The sequence below is a fragment of the Panthera uncia genome (genome assembly GCF_023721935.1).
Source record: "Panthera uncia isolate 11264 chromosome D3 unlocalized genomic scaffold, Puncia_PCG_1.0 HiC_scaffold_8, whole genome shotgun sequence".
Classification (NCBI taxonomy): Eukaryota; Metazoa; Chordata; class Mammalia; order Carnivora; family Felidae; genus Panthera; species Panthera uncia.
Genome location: NW_026057586.1, coordinates 57,267,166 through 57,289,827, shown reverse-complemented (window position 1 = coordinate 57,289,827; position 22,662 = coordinate 57,267,166). Strand labels below are relative to the sequence as shown.

Below are 22,662 nucleotides of genomic sequence, written 5' to 3'. Positions count from 1 at the left end.
GAGCGCACGAGAAATGCAACTCAATAAATATTTGCTGACTCTAAAAATCATAACCCCAGTGGAAAAAAATGTTCCATAGGCAGAATAGAAATATGAGGTTGTTAAACTAACAGATTTATATCCCAGATCCTAAAACTGGACAACTAGTCTTTATTTACAAGGGAGACCAATACGGAAAATAAAGATATTTTAGAGATTCTATGTGTCCCTCAGTCAGCAACACTGACCATTCGTCATGACTGTGGTAGGCAGAGTAATTGTCCCCAAAGAGGTCTACTGCCTAGTTCTCAGAATGTGTGAATATGCTCTCTACACATCACAAAAGGAAGTTTGCAGATGTAATTAAAATAAGAATCTGGAGATGGGACTATTATACTAAATTATCCAGATGGGCCCAATGGAATTACAAGGTAGGAGGAAGGTAGGGCCAAATGCAGAAGAAGGAAATGTGACCACAGAAACAAAGGCTGGAGTGATGGGCTTTGAAGATGGAGGAAGGGATCATGAGCCAAAACCTGAAGCTACACAAGAAAGGGAACAGATTCTCCACCCTCCAGGAGAAACCAGTCTTGCCGTCACTTTATATTAGGACTTTTGACCTCCAGAACCGTAAGATAAATACAGCCATTACATCTGTGGTAATTTGTTAGAGAAGCAATAGGGCATGAATACAGTGACCATCAGGATAATGAAAAAAAAAAACCTGTGGCTTTTTGAAGATGTACAATAGTCATGCATCCTGATTTGTCAGAGCTATAAGCAAATCCTTCAGATAGGTTTAGGTCTTAGGGGCTAGCAAAAGCTCCATTCACAAGTCATTACCATAGACAAAACAAAGTAAGTTAGAAGACTCACACTTCTCAACTTCAAAACTTAGGACAAAGCTACAATAATCAAAAGCATAGTGTGGCGCTGGCATAAGGACAGACACAGACCAATAAAATAGAGAGCCCAGAAACAAACCCTTACATATGCAGTCAGTGGATTTTCGACAAGGGTGCCAAGACCACTCAAAGGGGAAACAATAGTTTTCTTAATAATTGGTGTTAGGAAAACTGGGTATCCACAAGACAAAAGACTAAAGCTGGACTGGTATCTTTCCCTGCATACAAAAATTAAATAGATCAAATACTTAAAATTAAGATCTAAAACTGTAAGTATCTTATTAGAAAACATGGGGGGGAACTTCATGATGTTAGATTCAGAATAGATTTCTTAAATATAATACCAAAATCACAGGCAACAAAAGGAAAAATGAACTAGACTTTATCAAAATTAAAAACAAAAAACTTTTGTACGTCAAAGGACACTATTAAGAGATTAAAACAATATGGAATGGGAGAAAATATTTACAAATCATACATAAGATAGGGATTAAGATCTTGAATATGTAAAGAAGTGCTTTAACTCAACAGCAACAACAAGAAACAAACAATCCGATTAAAAAAGGGCAAGGTATTTGCAATAGCATGGACAGACCTAGAGGGTATTATGCTAAGTGAAATAAGTCAGATAGAGAAAGACAAATATCATATGATTTCACTCATGTGTGGGATCTAAAAATTATATTCTTAAAGATGATAAAAAGAGAAATGGATTTTTAAAATCTAATATTTGTAACTATTTTGGGGGGAGAGGGGATAATGGGTGATGGGCACTGAGGAGGGCACTTGTTGGGTGTGGTATGTAAGCCACTTTGACAATAAATATTTAAAAAAATTAAAGATAGCTTTAAAAAAATAAAAATAAAACCTAATGCTTACTACAGAAACTTTTTTAAATACAAAAAATTAAAAAAAACAGACATTTAAAAACTATAGATAATCTGATCACTTAAATATTGTACATATTTCAGGGTATTTTAGTTTACTTTTTCTGACACATTATTTTAATTTAAATAAAATACGAAATGGTGGTCATATGTGTGTGGTTTATCTCTGTGATATCTACAGAATTTTTTACACCCTTAGACGGCTTCAAAAACATGCCTTTTAATGTTTCCCACTTTATGGGTATAGCTATTATTTATTTATATATTTCTTTATCACTATACATTTAAATTATTCACATATTTCACTATTATAAATGATGTTTAGACAATCTCTATTCCCAAAATTGTAGGTTTAAAGAGAATGAAAAATTTAAAGGTTTTTTTTTTTTATAAATAACACAAAAGGCTTTACAGAGAGTTAACATCTATTTACAAGAATTGTTTTTTAATGAGAGTGAGTTCAAATGGCTCCTAAAATCAAGTTATTTTCTATCTCCTTTCAGATATTACAAAGAGATCAAACAGGACAGAAAACTGGCCTGAATCCCTGATCTTTTCTTACAATATTTCCAAAACAGTATAAAGTAGGGGGGAAAAACACCTCTCCGCTTATCTTGGGTAAAAGATCAAATATTCAGAAAAAAATCATATTTATTTTTGTGGTACTGCAGGCCTTCCACAGTACAAATTCAGTTACTCTTTTCCTAGATAGCATTGTAAAATTAAAATGAATCCCATTTTTAATATTTTCAAGAATGATAAATTCTCTTAATATTCTGAGGTGCAGCGTATACTGACCTCTTTCCACAAGGCAACGATATTCCTTGAAATTCACATCTTCAATATCCACAAGTGGATATTTCTAAAAATGGAACAAATAAACCAGACTAAATAAGATTAAGTGTGCTTAAGATAATTTAACTGAAGAGCATGTAGACCTACTAAAATGTATACTTAGAATTAGGGATGCATGGCAATATTTAAATATCTTTAAGATTAATCACTCAGATTGATGCATCTCATTTAAATTTGTGGCATCATCAGTAATTTCACACAAGCAGAAAATTCCACTGTGAAAATGTCTGGAACAGCTGCCTGAAGTCTGGCAAATATTCAGGCATCACATAACGTGAACCAAATGAGCAGAAAACAGACCACAAAAGCCTAAATGAGGCAGGGGAGCAACAGGAGAACAAAGGTGTGAAGATGGAAACAATGCAAGTAAAAAAGAAGGAAAAGTGAGATGTACAAGGGAGAGAAGCGGGGGGAGGGGGGGCGGATTCAGTCATCCCCCCTCATCTCCAGGGGCTGTGTTCCAAGAACCCAGCACAGGCCGGAAACCCGGGTAGGTGCTGAACCCTGTAAACACTACCTTTCCCCTACACATACATACACACCCATAATAAAGTCTGGCTTATAAATTAGGCACAGTACGAGATTAACAACAATGACTAATAACAGAACAATTATAGCAATATACTGGAGTAAAAACATGAATACGGTCTAATGTTGTGCCGTACTCACCCTTGTGAGGCTGTGAGGTGACAAAATGCCCACGTGATGGGATGAGGGGAGGGGAATGACATGGGCATGTGACACAGCATTAGGCTGCTACTGACCTCAGTGTATGTCAGGAGGAGGATCATCTGTTTCTGGACCACGGTTGACTACAGGTAACTGAAACTGTGAATAAGGGGGGTGGGGGGTGCTATAGTGTAAACACAGACAGTCAAAAAGAGTAGAGAGGGGTGCCTGGGTAGCTCAGTCGGTTAAGTGTCCAACTCTGGATTTCGGCTCAGGTCATGAGATCTCGGTCACAGCTCATGAGATCGGGGGCCCCACAGCAGGCTCTGCATTGACGGCCCAGAGCGTGCTTGAGATTCTCTCTCTCCCTCTCTCTCTGCCCCTCCCCTGCTCCCTGTCTCTCTCTCTCTTTCTCTCAAAAATAAATAAACATTTAAAAATAAAGCAGTGTTGGGGGACCTGGGTGGCTCAGTCGGTTACTGTCCAGCTTCAGCTCAGGTCATGATCTCACAATCCGTGAGTTCAAGCCCCGCGTCGGGCTCTGTGCTGACAGCTCAGAGCCTGGAGCCTGCTTCGGATTCTATGTCTCCCTCTCTCTCTGCCCCTCCCCTGCTCATGATCTGTCTCTCTGTGTCTCAAAAATAAATAAAAACATTTAAAAGAATTAACAATAAATAAAAATAAATAAAAATAAAAATAAAGGAGTGGAGAGAAGCTGGGTGAGGTGACAGAAGAAAGAGGGCACATAGCAGAAGAAAGGATCAAAGATGTCGGGGACAGAGCCAGCAGAGGCACAGAAATGAGAACAGACCAAATGCCCACACTGGAGAAAGAGTTGTAACTCACACAGGAAGGAAAGACCCACTTCCTGGATGATATTTATTTGTCTCCTTTGAAATTCTGACACTTACATTTTAATAACAGTCTCCTTGTTTCCCGAGGCTGAAAAAACTCTGTCAGGTCCCACCGTAACTTTAGGTTCTATATTAGCTCAATGATTGATAACATGCATGAAGAAGCAATTCACAGCTGGGTTGATGGAGGAGACATGAGAGAATGTCCTGAGATATCGGGGATGGGGGGAGGAGGAGACAGTGCTCACCCTTCACTTTGTTAGTGTCAAATCCTATTTCTTGGGTTGTTAGAAAGGAGGAAGACAGAGTGTTTACAGCTATTGGCAAGGCACCAGGCGGCATCGCCTGTGACATCTCTGTAGACAAGAGGAGAGCGATGTGGGACAGATGCCAAGAGGGCTGGATGGACTAGAAGCCTGTGAATGACCGGAGTCTTTGGCTGCTTGTCAGCATGGGTGCTGAAGCGTGTTTCTGGAGCCTTGGCACAGGTTACATCCTTGACTCCTCCTCCAACACATCTATTAATGTCGTTGACAGAGTCACAGGTATCTTTGTCACATGCACAGGTGACAACTAACCAGCGCGTGAATGAATAAAATGGGATAAAGGGAAAAGATATCTACAAAGCCTAGCAATGAATTTAAATTAACAAGATAAATATCAATCAAAATAAATGTAAGCCAATCTTGTACATCCTTGACTTTACAAGTGGGTAATTAGAGACGTGATTTTGGACCACCTTCATCACTGTATGATGTATATGAAGACTGTGAAGTAGATTTTTGTCAAACTTAATTCCGCTCTCAGTCGTATTAATAGAAATAAAGCGTCTGGAGAGGCGGTGCCAGGAGACACCCCCAGGAGACAGCATTCTGGGCACCCTGTTTTCTGGAGCATATGAGAAGTAGGCTTACGCAGAGGAAGGTACAGCACTTATCTCCACAGGTAAGGAGCTGGTGAGCACCTGGAAACAGAGGACCCAAGAGGAAGAGGACAGCTGCCTTCCAAAATTGAAAGCCCAGACGTGCAACGCAGGCACTACCTTGGAATGTCAACGGCCATGGGGCTCTATGACCTATCTGAAACTCTTTGGGTAAACTGTGGTCCAGAATTCAGATTTTTCATTTTTTTCATTTTTTAATGTTTATTTCTTTTTGAGAGAGACAGAGGGCGAGTGGGGGAGGGGCAGAGAGAGGAGGAGACACAGAATCCAAAGCAGACTCCAGGCTCTGAGCTGTCAGCACAGAGCCCAATGCGGATCTCGAACCCACTAACTGTGAGATCATGACCTGAGCTGAAGTCTGGAGCTCAACTGACTGAGCCACCCAGGCACCCCATATTTATTTTTAATTTTAAAAAGGTTTCTATACTGTATATTATGTGATGCCCAGAAGAGTCGTATGTGATGCTGCAGGGACACTGATATTTCTTCATCAAAACATGTGACTATAAGGACCAAAAACAAACCATTACAAAGTTTCAGGTCAGGGGCGCCTGGGTGGCTCAGTCGGTTAAGTGTCCGACTTCAGCTCAGGTCATGATCTCGCGGTCCGTGAGTTCAAGCCCCGTGTCAGGCTCTGTGCTGACCGCTCAGAGCCTGGAGCCTGTTTCGGATTCTGTGTCTCCCTCTCTCTCTGACCCTCCCCCATTCATGCTCTGTCTCTCTCAGTCTCAAAAATAAATGAACGTTAAAAAATTTTTTTTTTTAAGTTTCAGGTCAGGTTTTATCAGCAAGCAAATTACAAAACTGGGCAAGTTTTGCTACTAAATTAGATATGGAGAACTTTCCATTTTAGATTTTGGAATAACAGTGACCTCCAAGAATGTACACAACCAGTCCTACCCACCCCCCCACACACACTCTGATACCAATCTTCCGTGATTCCCCACAAGTCTGCTGGATACCTGGGCTCCAGCCACACCGGGCTCCATGCTCTTTCCCACCCAGGCGCACTCCTCCCCTGAGGTCTCTCTGCCTTGGTCCTCCTGAAGGCCCTCCCCAACTTATCCCCATAGCCCACACCTTCATCTCCTTCTAGTCCTGCTCAAGTACATTTCCAAGGAGACCTACCTGGGCCCCAGATTTAAAACTGAAACCTCTCCTGCATGGCACGGCTGATGCCCTGTGTCCTGCCTAGCTGCTTCTATTAATGCTACTGAGCATTTTCTTACATACTACATAGCTTACTTATCACGGCCACTGTCTATCTCTCCCTACTAGAATACAAGTCCCATGGTGGCAGGGATCATTGTCTCCCCCTACCCCCACCAGAATACAAGTCCTACAGAGGCAGAGATCACTATCTTCATCCCCTACTAGAATACAAGTCCCACAGAGGCAGAGACCATTGTTTTCACCCCCTACTACAATACAAGCCCCACAGAGGCAGAGATCTTAATTCTATAATATCTCTAGCACAAAAACCATGCCTGGTGCATCCAAGGGGAGGTTGATGGCTATATCAAAGGGACTTAGGCATTGAATGGGTGACTGAAAAAGTTGATTTTTAAGATGCTTTTTGATCCACAGATACGCTTCCTCAGGTCAGAAATAAACAGGGAAGAATGGGGAATAATGGCCCTCTTTTCTCTGATATAGAGTGACAGAAAAAGGCATGGGATTCCTTTTCCCATGTGTCTTTCTCCGTGACAGGAATGGCCAGATAGGACAATGTGTTCACAACCTCTGGTAATCCTAAGCATCTCAGAGCCTATGGGAAACTTCCTGCTATTCTGGCAGACTGAAATGATGAAAACGTACACTAGGTAGAGACAGAAAATTTGCCAGAAGTTTTCTCTGAATTCTCCCCGAGTTACGAAGAGGCTGCCCTACCAAGGCCCTCCATGTTCTCAAAAGCATTACAGCAGGACAATGTGGCATCACCAAGATGGGAATCCAGATTGCTCTGTAGAATATTAGAGCTCGTAGCGAAAGAGAACCTTGAACATGATTGTCAGGAACAAAGGCCCATACCTAATGCACAGCCTGGCACCTACACGTCCAGGGTTATTAAGGAAATTGCCGACCCATCTTTTGTTACCTTAATGAAACAACCATAATGGCCATGTCTGAGAGGAAATGATCTTAGGGGGTTAAATCCAGCTTTGTATAAAAGCAAGAGTATCTTTAAACTTGCGTGTATTTCAATTTGAGCATGCTACAGAAAAAAAAAAGTACTGACAGTCCTTTAAATTAGGCTTACAACCTTCTTTATGCAAGGGACTCACTGTAGGACTTCTAAATGAGCAGTAATTTACCATCAAAAAGATACATATTAAGTCTCTTGGAAATAGTTTTGCCATAATCAGAGCAATGATTGAAAGAAATTGAGGTCTGGGACGTTAGCAGCATTTGGATCAGATTATTCAATCCCAGGCATTCTGAAGGCGTTCTGAGCGCACAAGCCTGGAGGAGATACTGGCCAGTCACCCTTCCTTAGCCATACATGTGGGGTTGAAATGCACCTTCATTTATCCAACAGGGAAAATTGTATTATCCCACTTGCAAATGTGCTCATTTGTATGATACTGACTGAAATTCTTACCACTGGGTTCATAATACTATCAGCAGGGCCCGGGATAATTGTGTTGAAAACATCTTATGTAATCTAAATCCAATAATAATTGAGTAACTCAAAAATTCTACCTTCTGGAGCCCATTTTTTAAAATTTTAATAACTAAGATACTGTTGGCCTTTGATTTCTAGGCCATAACCAAGCTAACCCAAATATTTACCAATTTGGAATAGGAGAACCATAAGTTCTTACTTCTATTACCATATACTATGAATATACATCGACAAGTATACTTAAATTGGCTAAAAAAATATACGGATAGCCCAAGTAACATGGAGATATCCAAAGCTGCATATTCTTCGAACATGTGATAGTCTTATAGTCATTTTCAAGTAAAAATTTGATTACGGAAATTTATAATTTCATTCTGATAGATGTAGTCCATTTCATTATATATTTGTAATATTTCAATAATGTTACTTAAATTTTATAGAGAAGTTCATCCAAATAATATAGGATATATACAGTAACTGCAGTAGTTAGAAACCAATGAAATTACAAGTCTTAAAGTCAAATATCCAGCTGTTGCCTAGATTAACCCAGCCACGGGAAACAAAGAGGCATGACACTGACTGACATTTCCTCTTAGTTTCAAGGTTTGGGTTTGCAAGGCATGGGATTGACTTTTAATTCTAAAGCTGTAATAATGGCTCTGTAATATGAGGAAGACGGCAGGGCCTGCATCATCATTCATGATCTAAAAGATGGGGCTAGTCCTCAATATGGATGGCTAAGAACATTACTTTTCCCAATCAATATGCCATACAGTACACAACTCTTTCTGAAAACATAGCTGAAAGAAGCTAAAGATGCAAGATAAAGGAGGCTAAAAGCCTCATGGTTTGGAATTTCAATTGAAATTGTCAATATGATCTCAGGACATGTTCTTAAGTGTATGTATGTGTGCATATGTATATACCCAAGCTGAGCCCAATGCGAAGATCCAGAAACAAAAGAGTGTGATAATGAGTACTTCTTATGCTCAGATTGTAATTTCTAATGATCAGTTCCCAGTAAACAAGAACCAAGGATCCCTGGAGAAATAGCTAATTCTAGGTCATTGAGGTGGAAAATGTAAAATGTAGGCCTGAAATATATTGTCAGAAAGTAAGAAAGCCATCTGACATGGCCCACAACAGGGGTCACCTACCCTGAGTAAGCCCTACTTCTTTGAGCAACAATAAAGATAATACATAAGATAGATCAGAACACATCGAATATGTTTAAATCCATAAGTTCAGGACAATGACAGTGACGACAATAGTGGTGATGACAATGACCATGATATTGGTGACAGTGACAGTATTACTAATAACCCCCTTGGTCACTTTTTGGTGATGCCAGTGAACTGCATCATTATTTTTGAAAGCTTGCTGGAAAAAGACAAAATATCAAGCGTTTATACCATCTTCCCTTTATCATTTACATAGTAAGGTAACCAAATATTTGATATGGGAGAGCTTTTCTTTTTAGAAGTGTTCTAGCTACTGAACCAAGAAGGGAGGATATCACAGAACCAGTCTGCAACCCTTGATGAACTAATGAATGTAGAAATGGTCATCATTGGCTGATAACATCATAAAAAGGGACCTAATTTGCAAGCAACACAACTGAAGAACACATTAGCTGTCACTCCCAGAGGGCAGCAAGCAAAACCCAAAATATGGGAAACTGTATAGGACAAACACAGTTTCAGCAACAACCACTACCACCACAAACAGGGAAATGGATGGAGAACCTAAAGAGAAAATGGACTTAAGAGACTCATCGTGCCGTTGCAAAGTGTCAACTATACTGCTATCACAATGCAAACAGATTGCTAAAAGAAATAAGGTTATAAGACAGTCAAGGAAATCTGAACACTGGCTGTTTTTCCAGGGCACACTCGGTGTCTATCATTATTATTTTAAGGGCTCTTATCTTTCAGAGCAGGGGTCTGAGGCTAAATCCAGCCTGTTACCTGTTTTGTACAGCTTAAAAGCTAAGAGTGGTTTGTACGTTTTTTAATGATTAAAAACACAAAAGCAAGAATAATATTTTCTGACAACGAAAATCACATGAAATGCAAATTCCAATGTCTGTACAGAGAGCTGCACTGAAAACAGCCACCCTCGTTCATGGACGTGTTGTCTGTGGTTGCCTTCCTGCTACAAGAGCAGAGCTGAGCAGCTGTACCAAAGACTGGCTGGCTGGCTGGCTGGCAAAATTTGCTATCTGGCCCTTTACAGAAAATGTTTGCCAGCCCCTGTTTTAGAGAAACATTTACAAGTTAAATGATACAATGACTGGGATTGCTTCAAAACAATCAGAAGGGGAGCAGGTGGAAACAGAAAGTCAGCAATTGGCCACCTATTGTTACGTGGTGAAGCTGGACGGGGAGTGTATTAAGTTTGCTACATTATCTCTCTACCTCTATACATATTCACAATATCTACAATAAAAGTAAAAATAAACTTTTCTTCAAAGAAGCAATTAGAAAATAATCTCTCATTTCTGTATTTCTGAACGACTATTTTAACCGTGATTATTTCCCCAGGAAAACAGATGATTTTGCTGCCGGCTTATAAATATTCCAGTGCTGTAGAACTATTTTGTCTAGATGCCATCCACCTCCTGCAAATGCATCAAGCCATTTATATGATCAAGGTACCACCAACAGTAGAAGAGAAAATGCACTTTGACAAAGGGGAGCCATAACCCAGGTCAGGCTGGCCTATGTGCATAACTAATGAGCATATGCCCAGCACATGGAAAGTGTGTAATATACATTTCTTGAGGGAAAGTAATCATGGGTTTCCAAATCTTAAGAATAAACAGAAACTCCATTAATTAGTCACTTGTCCTTTGTGTTTAGTGGACACCACTTCTTATAACAGAGACAAACAATTTTATTACGCTTGAACAATAGCCAATCTCTTTTCTTTTGAATGAAGGGAAGGAAGGATGGCAGTTTTATAAGTAGGAGAGAGACAGAAGAGAGTAACAATCCGCGCTACGATTTCAAAGTTCACCCTCTGTAGGAACTGCCTGGCTGCCACTGTGCTGGTCAGAGATGTCGTGGTCTTGTCTCACACTGAGTCACAACTAGACTAAATGCAGCATGCTCTGTTCTGTTTCGCTTCTATAGTCCGAAAGAAGTTTTTAAAATCAAAGCCCACCCAAAGTTGCCAAATTTTCTTTCCATCTCAAGGAAGGAGTTAAGTAAACTTCTCTCTTTCTTTCCTCTGTACGTGATTCCAGATTACAAGACTGGAATCTTCTAGGACTTTCCAGAAGGCCACCTAAGGCAGATGTATAAACCTCCTACGTAAAACATTTCCATGTTTCCCACTCCTTCCAAAAGAGACAGAATAGGAAAAAACTAGAGATCCTAATAGTGTCCCAACTCTCCAGGACCCTCAGTCCAAGGCCTGGATCAGTAAAAACGAGATAGAAAGGCAGGACATTAGTATTCGCAGCCCTCAATCACAGAAATTCCGGAGCACAGCCATTCCTGTCTTCTCTTCTCATGACAGAGCTGTGGATTCTTAGAAGCAAGAGAAACAAATGACCCGTTTGATGAATATGAGAAAAGCAACAGAAAATTGCTTTCATGGGATTTATGGCTCTTGAGTCCAAAGTAAGCAATCCTTAAGGAAGGGGACCAGCTGATGCCTTTCTCTTCTGCCCTCCAAACTGAACCATCCTGACCTGCAGTTTTCAAAGCACAACTTCCCATCCTGGCCCGGAGACCTTTGGATTGCAGTGGAAGACAAAGCTCTCCAACTGCTACTCCAGCTTTTTCTGGGGCATCCTTCTCGAGGCAACAGCAGTTTACATCTCTTTTCATTGAGTTGGGTAATATCACAAAATAAAATGTATTAATTAATGCCTGCTGGAATCGCTCTAGGTAAGTCATACTGTTTTAATGTAAAATAAGCCTTTACCTTTAAATTCAGCTAATCCCAAATCACACTAAATTAAAACATAGGGCATATGCTTTGAAGGTTTTTGGTGGTCTCAGGCTGAATGTTCCGTATTGTACTATACACACACACACACACACACACACACACACACACACACACACATATATGGATTTCAACTGACTAAAACAATAATGGATATAATTTCAACCACTCAAAGTTTTAAGGAGCAAATGGTTCCTATAGCAACTGAAGATAGTCATCTTTGTGCATTCCTGTTATTTTCTATGATGGTAAGTGATGTGAAATTTATGCTTTAATATATATGGTATAAAATAGCCAAGTTAAGCTTGCCAAGGGAACCATAATTTTACTTCTTTTCAAATCATTTTATGGCTTTTATATATAACAGCAAAATTGGTCTGATCCACAGTTCTGATTTTTTCCCTCACAATTTATAAAGGAAACTAAAAGCCACCAAGAAAGGCTGACCAAACATACACATTCCCTAACACAAAAGCGAAGGTAACATCCACACACGTGAATGCAATTTTAATTGTAAATTCTGATAAAAGCCATCACTTGAATTACCACATGATGTTTATGAATCCACAAGGAAATGTTTGGGTCTTTGTACTATGCAAGAGACATTATAGTTAAAGACGTACATTCTGGAATTAGATGGTCTGTTTCAAATCCTAGCTCTTGTTACTACCAATGTGCTACTGGAAAAATTACTAAAACTTCCCAAGCCTGTTTCTTCTTCTATGAGCATATAAGAGAACGCTCCCAGGGAACAGTTCAGAGAAAAAAAGTACATGTACATAGCCTAGCAGAGTACTTGCACACAGCAATGCTCACTCAGTAAATGGAGTTGTAATTCCTTTATTTCAAACACATCCATTGAGGGGCTCTGGGTGGCTCATGCAGTTAAGTGTCTGACTTTGGCTCAGGTCATGATCTTGCAGTCTGTGAGTTCAATCCCTGTGTCAGGCTCTGTGCTGACAGCTCAGAGCCTGTAGTCTGCTTCGGATTCTGTGTCTCCCTCTCTCTCTGCCTCTCCCCTGCTTGCTCTCTCTCTGTCTCTCTCTCAAAAATAAACATTAAAAAAAATCAAACACATCTGTTGAAGTCAGTAATATGAATTCTAGTAATATGGTTTATAATTTATTCATTATCAAATCAAATTCTGTAGTAGGTCAGAGCACGTATCCTCTTGAAAACCATTTTAAGTTACAAAAATCTAGATTTTCTCTTTTCTCTCAAAACAAAATAACAAAAACAAACAAACAAAACCCAAAGGTCTAACAATCTAGCTGAGCAAAATGTGACAAATTTATTAAGCTGGTGAAAAATACTATTTTCACAATTGGGTAACTCATACCCAGTTAAGTGGAATTATGTATCAAACTCTCAAAAGAAAAAAAAATCTCTAGGCCAATAACTAAAAAAGTTTTAATCCTAAGTGAACATTATTTTTAGAAATTCAGTCTTCCCAAATTTAGAGCTCACATTGAATTACATTCCACACCAAAAAAAGAAAAAAGAAGGAAACAAAGAAAGAAAAGAGGGCGGTGGGTTCATCCATCAATTTCTATGACACAGCTCTATTGTCATAGTGAGGGCTCAAACACATTATCCTTGAGAGGTATATTTCTATTACCTTTAACTAAGGTCTTGGGACAAGGATTTTTTTTCCTAAGGGGTGAATCAGAAAACAAAATTTTACAACAGAATAAAAAAACACCTAGGGGAAACGTATAAGAAATGAAGGTTTAGGAAAGATGATATATTAACCACATTTGTTTCCAAAATTACTCTAACGCTGCATGATAATTGAAGCATACTCTGAAAAATCAGCAAAAGGGACACCACTAGGTTCTAGATGTCCCTTCTCTTTTCAAAACCATCCCTTGGAAACAAATCATTCCCATATAACAAGCATCTCAGAAAGAACGATTTTGCGCCTGTTTTTTGTGCCTGTTTTGCTGGTCTGACAATGGATCTCTTAGACTCACCTGGAGGAGACACATGATTTGTTCAGGCAGTCAGTAAGCCTAGTGCCATGAGCAGGTTTCTACTGAGCATTTGTTACATGATAGGTACAATTCTAGGTGCTACCTTGCAACCGATGTTTTTAATATAGTACATCATAGTAACACCATCCAATTTCCTTTTATATTTCTACGAACAGATGTGTGTTTTTTTAAAACTTGTATTTTTGTGTTTTTTTAAATGTTTACTTATTTTGAGAGAGAGAGAAGGAGAAGTGGAAGGGGCAGAGAGAGGGAGACAGAGAGTCCCAAGCAGGGTCCGCATCGTCAGCACAGAGCCTGACGCAGGGCTTGATCCCACAAACTGTGACATCATGACCTGAGCCAAAATCAAGGGTTGGATGCTTAACCAACTGACCCACCTATGCACCCCTGAACAGATGTTATTTTATGAAATCATTTAAAAATGTTATTCTGGTGCCTTACTTCTAACAAACACTAAGTTCTATGTGCTAAAAAAGTAAAACTCAATTATGTTGCACTATGATGGTCCCAAAGTTAACACAGATATTTTTCACAGTTAACCTGAACATATTTGGTTAAAACAAAACAAAACAAAACAAAACAAAACAGTATTATTAGAAAGACAAGTACTCAATGAAGAAAAATGTCCACATGATGAAACTTACTAATTTGTAAATATTTTTAGGTTTATAATTGACCTTTACCAGCAAGTGAAATTGTATTTAATACACATCATAATAAATACCTAATATATGATAGTGGTAAAGTTTCCTACCTTTTCTGAGTTTTCATTTTCTCATTTATAAAATAAGGAATTTAATTTGAAGACTGTTCCACATTCTGATGTTAACATAATTCTGTGATTCTAAAAAGTAAGCTCCTGAAAAAGGATAGGGGCCCCTAAGATCTGTTGACAGAAAATTATTATTTTCCAGGTTTCCTTTGCCAGGGACTATTCACCCAACGTGTACATGTCAGTTCCTGGCTTGATCAGAGCTGCCATATTACCTACTGTTAAGAAGACATCTCCACTGCCTCCTCGATTTCTGCCATTTGTCCTAGAGGCTGACCTGCTTTCATTTCCCACCCACTTCTGAGTTTGATGTGGGAGCCAAAGGCTACAGACCAAACGTTTGTGTCTCTCCAAAATTCATAGGCTGAAACCTTATCACCAATGTGATGCTACCGAGGTGGGGTCTCGGGGAAGTGATTAGGTTTGGATGAGGTCATCAGAGTGAAGTCTCCATGATGGAAGTGGTGTCCAGAAAAGGGGATGCTGAGAGCTTTCTCTCCACATGTGAGGATGTAGTAAGAAGGATGTCTGTAAACCAGGGAGCCAGCCCTCACCGAAACTTTACCATGATGGTCCCCTAATCTTGGACTTCTAGTCTCTAGACGTGGGAGAAATGTTTGTTGGTTAAACCACCCAGCCGGTGGTAGTTTGTTACAACAGCCCAAACCAACGAAGACACTGAGTAAGAAGGGGAAGGAATTTGGAGGAGCCTCCATAATGTATCAAAAATGAATTAAATAACAAAAATTACAAAAATGCCCAAACTACAGAGATTCAGGGGAAGAGGGCAAGGTGGTGTGTGTTCCCTAGAAAAGAAGGTGCACAAGCCATCTTCACATTTGTGACCATCAATATTAGCCTTGGTGATCATCTTTATCTATTTATTGAACATTTTAAAAAGGTTATAAACACTAATCTCAGGAGAAACAGTATTACGTAGGAAAATAAAAATTTAAATATTTAAGGGGCACCTGGGTGGCTCAGTCGGTTAATCAGACCCCTGATTTCGGCTCAGGTTATGATCTCACAGTTCCTGAGACTGAGACCCATGCTGGGCTCGTGCTGACAGAGCAGAGCGTGCTTGGGATTCTCTCTCTCTCTCTCTCTCTCTCTCTCTCTCTCTGTCCCTCCCCCATGCCACTCTCTTTTCTCTCTCAAAATAAATAAAGAAAATAAAGAAAAATCAATTAAAATAAAATACTTAAGAAAGAACAACAGTAATCTTAATACAATCATACGATCATAAGGGTTTTTTTTAGGACTACATAAAAAACACGTATGTCAGAAATTGCCTGTCAGCATAACATGTAAGTAAAACAGAAGAACATCTAGGGGCACCTGGGTGGCTCATTTGGTTGAGCAGCAAGCTCTTGATTTCAGCTCAGGTCATGATCTCACGGCTCACGTTGGGCTCCCTGCTGTCAGACCCTGCTTGCTATTCTCTGTCCCCCTCTTTCTCTGCCCCTCCCCTGCTTGTACACGCGTGCTCTCGCTCTCTCTCTCTAAATAAATAAACTTAAAAAAAGAACATATAAAATCCCATTTTCTCTTCTCTGTATTCTATATCTACATATACTCCACGGTATGTTCAAACTGTAGGCTCCGCAGTGATCAGAATGTTGATAGTAACGGGCAATACTGTCATGTTTGGGTGCTTGAATGATGTTACACATACATTTCATCTGAGTATCTCCCACAGTTACAGTCCCTGCTGTATGCATAGATTGCTGTATCCGATAGCATATAGCAAGCATCTTCAACAAATGCACTGCACATCACTTTTGAACTACAAAAAAAAAAAAAAGTTTTGTAGATGCGGTCTTCCTACTGTTCATTGTCTGGAAAGTAGGAAGTCTTTTGCTTCTATACTAATTGATGCTTGTGAACTGTGCTTTACTTTGCTATTCTGTATTCTAGAACACCCAATTCTATGATGACAATAACCTGTAGCCCACAGTTGAGATGGGAGAAAATGTAAGCAGATGGGACACATCTGTTAATCATAAACATTTCTTCATTAGTGTCACCATCAGATTTATGTGTACCGTGTTTTTGTGAAAGGCTCTGACAGTGATCATATTTAATCTGTATTTTAAACAATCAAGCCACTGGCCATTTTTCATAGAGGTGGATCGATATGGACATGTAATACATATGCATTTTGGGCGGGGGGGAGGTCATGGTGGCTCCCTGATGTTAATCATGCAAGGTCAGTCACATCCAAATTCTTCCAACAGGGTGCTAAGTACATATTACCTATTCACCTAGCACTGGGATATGGGAAGATGGCATAGGATTGGTGGAATCAAGCAGTGGTGAGGTAAAAGAAACAGAGGTACTAGCCCCAGCCATGCCACTTACTTTGGTGACCCTGCACAAGCCTGTACCCCAAACCCATCTATGAAAGAAGTCGAAGACCATGGGATACAGGGATGAAATTCTATGCAAATGCCTATGGTAGAACTCAAAATGTGGTAATACAAGTAAACCAAATTATTACAAATGATTATACTCCAAAATATCAATGTTCCCCAGTGAAAAATGTATTATTCAGTTCGAAACTTTGACTTACCATTGAGAAGATTCAAATTACAGGAAAAAAGAGCTAAAAATATTTTTCTCATTCATTTTTCTGCCTGGATCTCAGCATTTCTTTGAGGATGTGAGTGACTTTGTATGCAGACAAGCATTTTTGAAACTGTTATAGCAATGGGGTAATGAAGACATGCCCATATTCCTATCTCTAGACTAGAAAGACCTGGTCCACGATTCCAGGTTTGCTTCTCCCCACAACTTCTACTGAATGACCCGAGGCAAAGGCCAGGGCATGGGCAAGAGGAGGGCAGGAGGGCTCCGTGAAACCATCACGTGCTGTAAATCCTCCTTACCGCTGGAAGCCACTCTACACAAATACAGTTTAATAGAAACCATTCTTGCAAGTGAAGGACACCGGTCTTATTTCCTCAGTTATTAATAAAGTAAACACCTCCCTACAAGATGCCTATGCAACCAGAGGAAATAAATCATTCAGCAGTAAAATTATTCTCACATCACGAAGATTCACAAACCAAATAGCATGCCATGTCCAGGAGAGACTAAGATTCACTGAGAATTTCAAAGTCACAACACCTCTGTGTGTATCGTGCCCTTTAGGGCATGACCATGTGGAAAGCTGCAGGGCAACAGGTGGTCACCGATGCCAAGAAGGGCAAGGAAAGACTGGGTAACAGATGATGGAAGGCATTAGTGGATGGACTGTAAAAACAATTTATCAACACTAATGATCAAATTTAATAGAACAAAAACAAGAGTCTGGGGACATGGGAAATTCAACATGACAGTCAGATCGAGGCGACTGAATACAGATCCCAGTTATACATTAGGTTTTGGCTTTTTCTTTCCTGATTTGGAACATGTGTTGCACTTTGCTTCAGACTGGTGATGGTCAACCCCGGGCACACACTGGAATCACCCGGGGAGCCCCAAATGCAGGGCCCTACCGCAGACCAATTCAATCAGAATCCTGATGTAGATCAGGAAGGTTTTAAAAACTCCCCCTGTGACTCTCATGGAGTGAGGGCTCAGACGCTGCATTTAGACCTGTTTTTCAAAACAGCAGCTAGCTCTCTCCCTATTATGTGACAGATTCTCTTTTAAAAAGTCTCCCACTCTGTAGAAGAAAGTAGTTACAGATCCCCAATGCCCAAGGCAATGCTGAAGTTGAACCAAGGGCATCCCAAACCCAGGACATTTGCAAAAACAAATAAAAGTAAATTGTATCCTCAACGTGCCTGTAAATTCTTAGGAATATCTAAGACTCTGTTGAGGCCAGAGCTTAGATTTTATATTGTGTTCTCTGAAGTAACATTAACACAAATATCAGGAGCCCCAAACTATTTTCCATGAAAAATTAAGATTTCTAGAGATTAATCAAAGATGACAGGATAGTGTCATTTTTAGGAGGCAGCTAATGCATTGTGGAAAATGCCAATTAAAAATGTCTGTCTCATCAATTACCATACACAGACCATCTTGATGGAGTTAAATACCAAACAACCGCTAAGTAAGAAAAATAATTTTCAGTCTCTCACATCAAGATTCTAAAAGAACTGGGAAGTGGGATATAAAGGAAGAAGCAAAGTCAAATACTGACGATCAGGGTTGAGCACAGTTCTCATGGGCTGCAACATCTCTTACAGTAGCGAGTACAAACTTTTAGAGAGAAGAAAATGGTAAAGATGAATTTGGTGCATGCAATCTCAGTCCTCTGCTTACATTCCTCCTTCCTGGCCAGGGATGTTCTCGCAGGGAGAGTAGCAGATGAGAAAACAATGACATCAAGGTAGAAGGGTGAGGAATCATGCAGAGGGTCCAAGACTATTGAAGAATCCTCCAGAACGTATTCTCCAGTTGTCACCATGTTGTTGAATACGGGGAGAGGACATTTGGCCATCTTCCATTTTCCCCAGAAGTGGAGGAATAAAAACGACCATCTATTTCACTTGTGATGACAAAAAGGTAAGAGGGATTTCAAAGTTATAGAGTGTCATGCAAATGTGACATGGCACAGTCACTGTGACACTGAAGAAGAGGGAAGAGAGGAGGAGAGGTCATACGCACAGAGGAAAGGTCGGCATGCGTGAAGTGGAAGCCATGATGGAATGGAACAGATACACAAAGGGGTTAAATCGTGAAGTTAGCTCAGCAGCAAACTAAAATAAGTATATAATTAATCAAACCAAAACAAAGTCAACTACAGGATCCATAAGGAAAGAGGGGTGGGCGGGAATCAACACTAGTCCCGGAAAAGAGTGAGCATCCTGCAGATCGGTGCATAAAAGGAAGAAACAAGAATGAAATTGGAGAATGCCACAGGTTAAGGGAATCAAACTCAGAGCCTAAAGAAGCGGGTGGCATTCTGGTTAGAGGGGACAAGTCACTTAATCCCACGCATTCTCTCAGAATTCCCACGACCGGGACAAATCCATGAAACTATCTGCCACGCAAAATACGTATAGGAGAATTTGAAGGATTGGAAAACAAGACACACAAATTATGACTACGCTAAAAACGTATACTTAAATACTTAAAAGTAGAAGATATGTTGTTAATTTCTAAACTGAGGCTTTTCCCCTTGTGGAAATTCAAATTATAAAAAGGCCTACAAGCGTGTGTGTGCACTCGCACATGTAAGCGATGCTCTGGGTATTTCTCCAGAGGAAGGGTAGGGAAGAGCTCTATATCTGGTACTTTAATATCCTGCTCTGAAAGTACTTTGACAACCAGATCTTCAAAGCAAGATGGCTAAGCAGAAGCGAAGGGAAAAAAAACAGAAAAATTTTTTAAAGGTCTGCGAAGAACAGTTCGGTTATCTAGAATTCTTAGTAATCTGATAACTTATTAATAAAGAAGGAAAGGAACAGAGACAACTCAGGGCATCAACCTTCTATTAGCAACGTGACACTGACCCGGACCCCCGGGCCCCTTCCCAGGGGGCGTGTACTCCTGCCTCTGGAGGAGACAGAGAGTTACCATACCTGCAACCAGAGCCTGTCGCCCGCCACAGTCCGGCCGATGGCACTGCACTGGAAGGTGGCAAACTGGCCGGCATTGACTTCCACGTTCTGAATCCGCAGGAAGTGGGGAGTTCGGGCTACATGAACAGAGAGAATTAAAGGCATTAAAAGAGGACATTTGTAACTTATCTGTGACTTTTTGAATCTATTTGCAATTTTGGGCCTTCCCATTTTGTTTACCTTTGAAAACATACGGCTTTTGCTTATAAGAATGCTTTTGAGATTTCATTATGATTGTAAAGGGTACCATGGAAGGTTTTGGTGTGCTCTGAAAGAACAGAGAAGCCAAGCATTCTGGGATAGAACCAAGAAGACAGAGGATATTTTATTGTTCCTGCTGTGCAAATTATCATAACTCAGCAGTCTTCTTGTAATAACAAATCTGTATTAATAAAGATTACACTGAAGCCTAGTTGATGTTTTGAACAAAAACATATTAGATATTTATACTAGCAACATGAAAAGAACAGTAAGAAGTTAAATGATGTTGTCAAGGAAACTTTTTAAGCCGAGTACAAAGCTGTGCGTAATATATATTTTAATACAACTAATTGGTATGCAGTATTCCCTATGTAATACTTCCCAACTACCAAAAATACTATCCCCATAGACGGACTCTGTGGAATTAGGTTGGGACTGCCACAGCATGGCAGTTTCTGCTGATTCTTATTCCCAATTCAAGAGAAAAGAATGATTCCAAATGCTAAACAACGTCAAGTCTCATACAGTATCCATGGGGGACAGCCCTCTGAATAAAGGATAATTCTATTTGATCTGAGAAGCCCAGACCAAATTTCTGCAACACACTCAACGCATGTGTTAAGGAACTGCAATGACAGGCCAGGAATTGCATTTTATGGTATCTTCTATTTTTGTTAGGAAAAAGTCTCTTATCACACCAATGACAGTATAAAAGCAAGGGTCTGGGAAGGGGGAGGTTAGGGGGTAGAAAAGGAAGAGAACAGGATGCTGGTATTTCTGGGAGGGATGGATAAATATTCTGGACAATAACCAGAATAAACTTATTATGCCAGCTTTTCCCCATTGTCAATGTGTCTTTAGGCCATGTGTAGACACATTCAAAGAGTCGTGCCCCACTACTGAGAGCCCAAACGTGATAAACTAGCACTAATATTAGCCTGTGCAGAACAAAATTAAGAATGGAAGTGGGTTACTACTCAAGAACAAAGAGAAATGCATTTTAATATCAATAACGCACAGGAAAAAGCCCATTTTACTAATGTGGAGGCCACCAGTAATTCGAAAACTGCATTCATGCTGCTTAGCATGCAAAATGTCCTAAATAACTTCTAAAAGAGCAGTATAACCATGGGTCATTGTTTCTAATACAAATACATTAATTTAACGTCCTCTGACCTATTTTTCACTACCTTAAATTATCCTTGGCCAAGAATAACACGATGCCATGGTTCTTAAAGACCTCTGTCAAAAGTCCCTAAGACAAATTTCTCTTCTAGTCTCTGTTCCCAAAAAGCTGAAAGAACTTTGTTTTTAGCAAATGGAAAAAGGTAACATGTTTTGAGCATCACGGACCAGAACATTTCCCACTGAATATGCACAAGCGTTCCATGAGGTAGGTATTCTTTTCCATTTTGCAGATGGGAGATCTCATGGGTACTTGCCTACCGAGTGTCAGAACCAGAGCGCAAACAGTTCCAAAGCCCACGCACAGCCCACCATGGCACTGCCTCTGTGAGCCTCCCACCTGTGTCTGCGTCCCCCATGCTCTTCCACTGAGAGTGCCTCCCTGCCTCACTTTTGACACGTTGGCTTCTTTCATATTATTTAAATTGAGTTTGTATTATTCAGTGAAACTGAATTTACATTCTTTAAAATTGTTTACGTGCGGGGCGCCAGGATGGCTCAGTCAGTTAAGCGTGCAACTCTCGGTTTTGGCTCAGTCACGATCTCACAGTTCATGAGTTTGAGCCCCGTGTCGGGCACGGCGCTGACAGCGTGGAACCTGTTTGCAGTTCTCTCTCCCTTCCTCTCTGCCCCTCCCCTATTTTCTCTCTCTCTTTCTCTCAAAATAAATAAACTTTAAAACATAAAAACATAAAATAAAATTATTTACTTGCGATTTCAACTTCTATAGAATTCTTCTCTCCCAACCTCACCTCTGACACAAACGAACAAACTTTGCTACACAAAATTATAACAATTATTTTCTATTTACCTACATTAGCGGTTCCCAATATTAACAGGGATCATTAAGAATTTGAGATCTGACTAAATTAATAGGACTACATTGAAAGCCAGAAAGCTCTTTGCTTGTCAAGAAATCATATAAGCAAATGGAATATTCTACTTTGAAGCCAGCACAACACATCCATTATGGTACATCTGTCATCACCTGGAAACTTTTTGAACTGTTTTTCGCCTGTAAAATAATTCTAAGCACATTGCCCCTAGCTACATGGACATCAAACTACACCACGTACAAAGCATTCAAAAAAAAGAAGAAAAATATGGAAGTAGTAACTCCTCTGTTCGCTGGTGTGTGTAGAGCAGATTTTAGCTACTTCACAGGCTTTCGAAGGTAGCTCATCGGAAAAGGTTATGCTTTGCAGCCTTTAATCACACACACACACACACACACACACACACACACACACACACACACA

General features: G+C 40.0%; 1 protein-coding gene across 3 annotated transcripts in view; it reads right to left on the bottom strand.

The window, feature by feature from the left end:
* PTPRM (protein tyrosine phosphatase receptor type M) overlaps positions 1–22,662 on the bottom strand; it is a 790,291-nt gene that overhangs the window by 424,186 nt on the left and 343,443 nt on the right. For all 3 annotated transcript variants that reach the window (XM_049619708.1, XM_049619706.1, XM_049619707.1), the window contains exon 5: positions 19,979–20,094. In XM_049619708.1, the coding sequence (XP_049475665.1) occupies positions 19,979–20,094 (116 nt within the window). The remainder of the gene's footprint in view (positions 1–19,978; positions 20,095–22,662) is intronic.